The 7,761-nt window shown below is 27.4% G+C and overlaps 1 protein-coding gene across 1 annotated transcript; it reads left to right on the top strand.

The window, feature by feature from the left end:
• Positions 1-1,462: 1,462 nt before the first annotated feature.
• Brd7-9 (Bromodomain containing 7/9) lies at positions 1,463-5,500 on the top strand. The gene is made up of 11 exons (XM_015512548.2): positions 1,463-1,718; positions 1,902-2,213; positions 2,268-2,503; positions 2,890-3,179; positions 3,249-3,357; positions 3,626-3,809; positions 3,915-4,050; positions 4,345-4,670; positions 4,734-4,880; positions 4,946-5,127; positions 5,205-5,500. Exons 2-11 carry the CDS (start codon positions 2,144-2,146, stop codon positions 5,379-5,381), a joined length of 1,857 nt encoding a protein of 618 aa, XP_015368034.2. The 5' UTR covers positions 1,463-1,718; positions 1,902-2,143; the 3' UTR covers positions 5,382-5,500.
• The last annotated feature ends 2,261 nt before the right edge of the window (positions 5,501-7,761 follow it).

Genomic DNA, 7,761 nt, shown 5'->3' with positions numbered 1-7,761 from the left:
AAGCAGGGTGGTTAGAGGCCCCCAACATTGTAAACCTGTAATTTGAGTAATTTGCGTTTTTAACTTGTTATTATTTAACTATGTTTTTCACAATAAACGATGGGATGGGGGGTGGGTGGAATGACTAACGTCGGTGCCACCCCTTAATCTCGATTTAAAATGTAAAAAAAAAAAAAATACCCATCATGGGGATCATCATATTAAGTTAAAATAATCGTTCATCAGAACTATTCAGTTCCACTTAACAGGAACGCTGTTAATAAAATACTGTAAAAAGCATAGATCTATAAAGAAATATTCATATTAATACATACTAAATTATTAACTCTATGATTAAAGTTGTTGATTTTTAAACAAAGTCCTTCCAGTTTACCTGTTTTGGGTTTTTAGGAATAAACATATTTTGGTTAGTAAATAAAAAAGACGGTTCTGCTAATAATTGCCAGTGAAATTTGAACGGTTACCTAAGTTAGCTTATCCACTTATGCACATCGCATCAATTATACCTGAGAGCATATCCTCAGCTCGCGTAAAACAAAACTTAAAACAGTAGGGTGACTTATAAAAAATATTAATAGACCTCAAGTCAAATCATAACTCTTATACCCATGCCCCATGGCCCATGTCTTAATTTAGTCAGACTTATACCAAGACGAACTAATGCAATAGCAAGTTGCAATAACCGATTGGATTTGGATATATATAGTCACCAGTTGAATTTCTTGGAATCTAGATAATGAATATTACATAATTACTCAAGCACGAGTAGCACGCATTACTTTTATAAATAATTGAGCAGTCTTTTTTTCTCGGATTTTACATTCTCGACATCTGGACTTATGAGTTTTGGTTCAAACTTTTCCCCCAGTATAGTCGTGAATTTGGGCCAAAATCCGTTCTCTTAAAAATTATAAGAACAAGAAAAACGAACATATCAATTAGTATCTCATACCAACTAAAACTGAGGTTAATATTCCAAATAATCAGTCTGTGTGTAAGTCTGTGCTAAAATACATTAATAAATCAATGCTGTTGTTTATAATAATGAGATAATAATTATAACTACTTGGTAATTCGGTTATATTTTTAAACTTATAAATAAAATAATATTATTTTAATTGCAGGCTACAGCTGGCCCCGCGGGTTAACGCTAAAAAAATATTATTTCAATACAACATTAATTGAACATTGCATGAACGTTAATTTGTAGCATTGCATACCTACAACAGTAAGTTGTAACAGAAAGGCTACACACTCGGTGAATTTTGGTAAGGTTGGTATTGTTTCCTATCATACTTATTGTTCCATGATTATTTTTAATGGAAGAATACCATATACATTTAACCTCTAAAATGTATACGTTGATAAAACTGTACTTTCTAACAATAATTGATTAATCGTATTTGTTTTGTTTACAAATGTGTAATAGTGTAAACTGTAAGTTGCATTATTATATTATTAAACTATTTAAGTTTTTGTTTTATTAAATTTACATAATTATTACGAACAATATTAGGCTATAATAAATAATATTTTTTCAGATAAATCATTCGTAATATCTTTAAATTAATATTCATACACATAAATTTAAACAGATTTGATATAATTGTTATATATAGTAGGTATATAGAATTTAACATTCAAACTGGCGTCGTTCGATGAAAATAATGAATTTGAAAGCAAGAAACGAAAAAAGCATAAAAAAGATAAATACGAAGGTAATTTACATTTTGATTTATGATTTGGTTATCTGTATTTTAAAAATACATACAATGATTCATTGTCATTCCTTGCTGTTAAATTTAATTTTTCTTAATTGAATATAAGTACAAATAACTATTTAGATTTGTAACTTTATTATTAGAATGATTTTTTTACTTAATTCTGTACCTATTTTTCAGATAAAGAAAAGTCTGGGGGCTTGAAGTTGATATTAAAAGTTGGCAGTGGAAGTTGTTTGCCTGCTGATGAAATAGTTAATAATACTAATGGTAATCATGAAACTAATGATTATTTATCTAAATCCCATAAAAAGAAAAAAAAGAAGCACAAGCATCATAAAGAAAAGAAAAAAAGAACGCGAGATGATATCACAATTCATGAAGAAATAAGTTTAGGCGAGGAGACATTAGCAGAAGCTCCAATGTCGAAACGTCCTACAAGTTTTGAAAATAACTGTAGGGTCACAACAAATTCTACAGAGCCTCAAAATGGTGAATTTTTTTAAATTTATGTTAAATGTGTGTACTGTAATATTTATGATTTAGGTGAATGGAAATCAGAAGAAACAAACAACCCAAATGAAAATCGGCAAACATTGCAACAATTATTAACACATTTGCTTAGAGCTTTGGAACGCAGAGATCCTCAACAATTATTTGCATGGCCAGTTACAGATCGTATTGCACCTAATTATTCTCGTCTTATATCTAAGCCAATGGACTTTGAAACAATTCGTCGAAGCATTCAGAGTGACCTTTATCCTAGTTTGAATGCATTTGTTGTAAGTATTCAAGTATAAATGCATTTTTTTGTTAAGGATTTGTGCTCCATGTAGAAAAAAATAAATGAACAAGATATTTTGAATGTTGAATTTATTTTTCAAGAAGTTATGTATCCCATTGAACATATTCACATTACAGTTGCATAAAATAAAGATACATTAAATTACTTTAAGTAGATGCTATCAAATATTGGTACTTCAAACTACCACTGATGACTATTATTATATATATGTCATAAAATTTAAAAATATAAAAATAAAATAGCTAAAATAAAAATTATTGAAATAATTTTTCAAGAAAAAATCAATAAATTTTTGGTATAATGTTGATTATTCAATAATTATAAAAAAAATCAGTATAATTTACACCATTATTCAATTTACAGGCTGATTTTAAATTGATGTGTGAAAATGCTATGACATATAATCAACCAGAAACTATTTATTATAAAGCAGCTAAACGACTTCTTCATGCTGGCTTAAAATTAACTGGTCCAGAAAAATTGAAGACACTTTTATCGGCATTACCTGGAATGGCTAATATACCTCCATCACAGCTGGGCTTTGATATCAACCAAGAATACCATGGAGATACTTCAAATGATACAATTATTGAAAATATTGAACGATCTTCTGAACGTTTGCATGATAATGACCCATTAAATAAAAAAATAATGTAATTTTTTATTCTTATTAACACTATTAATATATAATATATACTATTAAAGATTCTGTATTATTTTAGATCAAAATTTGAGGCGATACCAGATAATTTGACACCAGATGAAATTCTTAAACACGCACAGAATGCAGCTAAAATAGCTTCTGAAAAATTGGCTACAAAAAATACCAAGGTATTTGAATTTTAGATTTTTATTTCAAAAGACTTGATAAAATTATAAATTTATTCAATGTATTTAATTAATATATTTACTTCATAATGTGCTAAATTTTTTAAACTTATTAAGTTCTATGACTAGTACAAACATCAACTAGAAGGCAATCAAAGTTTGATACTTTGATTACCTGCTCAGAAAATTATTTTGATGTGATTATTTGTCTGTTTTATTTTACCTATGTTATTTTAGATTTAATGTTTTTTTTTTTTTTTTAATTTGGAAGATGGGATTCTTAAAACAACAAAACAATGGATCTACATCACTTTCAATTTTAGTTCCAAATGATGGAATCAACCCTGAAACAGGTGAAAGGCCTGTTCTCTTGGGATCATTAATTGGAAAGCTTAGTCATGGAGTAGGATCAATTTCAGGTTTCCGCGAAGACAGACGTAACATGGTTAAAACTGGTGTGTACATTAAAGTGGTTGATATTAAATGCTTATGATAAACAGAATATACTAATATAGATTATCTAATTAATATTATTTCAATGTATATACAATTAATTATAGTAAAACCATTATACTATGGCGCATTTGGTTCTTATGCTCCAACATATGATTCAACATTTGCTAATTTAACGAAAGACGAATCAGATTTAGTTTTAAGAACTTATGGCGATGAAGCATCTGCACAGTATGCAGAAAGGTAATTTTGTTTTCTATTTCATATTTACTTCCTTTATTGTTTACTAAAATCTTTTCACTACAGTTTTATGCTTATTTTATTTGAAGTACCTACATTTGTTTTTAAATGTATTTTATAATCAGTATTTTTCTTACCAACTGAAGAAAATAGTGGTATTTATAAAACTTATCAATTAATAAGTTATAAGTAAACTCCAGTGTAGAGATTTTTTTTGTATAATTATATCATATTATAATAAAGTAATTATACATATATTATTGCGTTATATAAAATATATTATCATTTTTTTCTCAGCATTTTAAATTTTACAAAAGACTCAGATTATGCAATGACCATGGCAGATAATTTACTTGATTTAATGACTGGTGGTGATCATCGTAAAACAAAGCGTGCATTAGACGAGCGAAAAAAGCAACAAGTTGTTTTAGATGATAACAAGAAATCAATTAATCAGTTACATCAACCATCATCATGTCAGCCCTTAGCAACTTCACTAATTAATACTGGAAGTTCAAATACTACAACTGCAAACCATCAAAACAAATCTGCTCCAATACAAATTGATCAGTTAAAATCATTATCAGAACTTGGAATCGATACAAAATTTATAGATTATTACCGTTAGTATATATTGTTATTTATCATTATTTATTTCTAATGTATAAATATTTTTTGGGTTTTAGAAGAACAAAGTGTATTTCAAGATAGATTGGATCATGTTGGTGGATTGTTGGGTCGTTTACAAAACGTACAAAACCAACGATTGAGTGCTCCTCTTCCTCAACATCTTTCACAAATAGCACATCCATCACCACAAGAAATGCAATTAGGTAATATAAATGTGATATAATATTATTAATTAAATAATAATAAATGTTTTGTTTATTAATATTAGCGGATAAAATAACTGAATCCCTTGCTGAAAATTTGAAAAGAGTCCCACCATCAGCTGTGATGTCTGTCACAGGCGTACGTAAAGCAATGGGTATTGCACAAATATCCCATTTGGAAATAAATCAAAATAACTGTCATCCTCCGAATTTAGTAAATCATGGATCATCCCATCAACAGACACAGGTAATATATTATATTTTAAGTTTGCCGGTAGTATTTCATTTTAATTTTTAGAAACTAATTTACCTACTATTTATTAGGTATCATTAATAAGTGATGGAATACAAGACCGCGTGGAAGGTGTTGAAGGTACTGTGTCTGGTGTTGATTTAGAATCTGAATTAAGAGAATTTCTCGAAAGTGATCCTACTCTAACTAGCTTTCCATTGCATGACGAAAATGATCGAACAATTGAAGAGATATTATCTGAATCATAATTCTGTAATGCTATGAATTATTGGTGTTTTTTTATTTTTATTAATATTAAATTATAAAAAGATGTTGAACTTAAAAATTTGTATGAGAAATGAATTGAAATAAATTTCGTAACTTGTAAGTACTGTTTCCAAACTGCAGTTTGATTTGCATTTAATTAATTTATTTGTTTTTAACTAAAACTTAAATTATAACTCATTGAATTATGCAATTTATACTCCTGCTACCAAGAGATTAAATACCCCCACTTGCAACACAGCAGCAGTTACTGTGACGGTGGTCAGCAAAACGTGAGGTTTGGTGGTGGGAATGCATGGAATCGAAACAGATTTGGGTGCCATCCAGTAGCAGTCTCTCTCAGTGGTCGGAGTATAAGTAAATATCTTTTAAATGCGTGATTTATTTCCTAAATTTTCTAATATAATATATTAATATGTTATGTGAATTTTATAATCAAGAATATACAATTTGTGTGCATTGTAAATGTGTGTAAATAATAGTAAAATAATTTGTATAAAGTTAAGTAAATAATTAATTAATTACTATGTATTTTATAATAGTAATTAAGATATTACAAGTTTATGCATAAATAATATGAACTAATACATTGTTAGTCACAATGAATAATTTTGAAAGAAAATTGATACTTTAAATGTGTTTTTGTATCTTAAAATAGCGTTAAATTCTGATATCAGATTTACCTTTTAAGTAAAGGATAATTATTATTAGTATAATCAATATTAAATGTGCTATATAATATTTCTTAGATGTAGATTATATAACTCAAGAATAAACTTCATTTTTTTCGTTTTTTAAATTTTAAATAGATTATTTCTAGTAAATAATTAGATAATTTATAATATATTACTTTTTAATTCCAAGATTTAAAATTAAATTATGGAAATCTAAACTGAATAACTTGATTTATTTATTTTACTCTAACCAAAAAAATTAATTTTAAGTATATTATTTGTATTCATATATATATACATGTATATTTAGACTTAAAAAAATTATTGCTGATTCCTAGATATTTATATTTATAAAATAGATGTTTAAAATGATTTTTGTGTGTGTACCAATAATTTTAAGCATTGGATCTTAATTTTATTTTAGTCTTAATATTTGTTTCAATTTTTATTAGTAGTTAAATTTAAATATCTTAAAAAGTCATTATACAGTTTTAATATATTACATATAATTTTCTTTAATACCTTTGATATAGTAATGGGATTATAAGTTACAGTTTTATTTGGGAAGGATGGAGTGCACTCAGAAGTTGTATCGATAATAGCCAAGTTTACCCAATAACGTAAATATATTACAGTATTTAGGCATATTTTCATTATTAGTTTCTTAAGTCCAAGCCTTGTTGTAATAGCCATTTATGTCTGTCACAATGTGACAGTTACATGCTGTTCTCTTAAAGTGTTGGTAAATTACCTATTTAACCCATATAACGGAAGATTTCTGCAAAAAAGGATTTACTAGGGATGAGCATGAAATTCTAATATCCGGGTATCTAAATAAAGATTAGAATTAAATTCGAAAACTTTTCCGGGATTTTATCAGGATTTGTGGATTTGCTTTTTATGTGACTTATAGTTATTTTAAATGTACGGTAAAATGAATTATTTTATTTTATATGATGAAAATTTAACAGTAAATTAACACTTAAGTTTTATGATACACTGGTACTTAAAATGCGTTCGAAATTTAGTAAAAACCTATGTACGAAAGTTATGTTATAGAATTAAAATAATATTAGTATATAGAAATGAGTCATTGAACAGCAAAATCAAATTGAATAATCCGGATTTGACGAATCCGAATATGCCCGCCACTAGGATTTACATGATCATCCCCTAGTTTCTTAACCATTTTCCCTTCCATGATTATGGTAATGAACTCATTGTGTCTTTGCTGAATATTAATATATTATGTTTAATTAGCTTTTTATTTCTTTTCATATTAGTGTTCATCATTGTTCTTCAGTCTTCTCTCATTAACCTCTTTGGTTCTTTCAACATTGCTTCATGTTCTTTATTGCATTATTCACGTCAGGCTCACTATCAGAAGAGCTGTCATTTGCAAAACGGATGGAGGAAAACTGGTACTCATCCATTGTCCATTGATATATGTCTATCTCTATAGAATGATCTTTCATCTTATTTATTTAAATAAAGAAAATTGAACAAATGCGGAGATTAATGATAAAAACGCTTGCCTAATCAATATAATTGTCACATTAATAAGAAGAATTTGTGTAAAAAAAATTCTTTGATATAATTTATATATTATAATATGTCAAAAAAATATGAGTAAAAAAAGATACCGCTATTCTATACAATAAGCATAGGTCGATGAGATCGAAATAATTGT

The sequence above is a fragment of the Diuraphis noxia genome, unplaced genomic scaffold, assembly GCF_037042655.1.
Source record: "Diuraphis noxia isolate RWA-SAM2 unplaced genomic scaffold, SU_Dnox_SAM2 contig0002, whole genome shotgun sequence".
NCBI classification, from domain to species: Eukaryota; Metazoa; Arthropoda; class Insecta; order Hemiptera; family Aphididae; genus Diuraphis; species Diuraphis noxia.
This window is presented reverse-complemented; position numbering and strand designations above follow the sequence as displayed.

Bases quoted from the DNA above. Each gene is read 5' to 3' on its own strand.
- Brd7-9 (XM_015512548.2), top strand. From the start codon at position 2,144: ATGTCGAAACGTCCTACAAGTTTTGAAAATAACTGTAGGGTCACAACA. The intron at 4,671-4,733 runs GTTAGTATATAT...TTTGGGTTTTAG, and splicing joins AAAATTTATAGATTATTACC to AAGAACAAAGTGTATTTCAA. The intron at 5,128-5,204 runs GTAATATATTAT...ACTATTTATTAG, and splicing joins CATCCCATCAACAGACACAG to GTATCATTAATAAGTGATGG.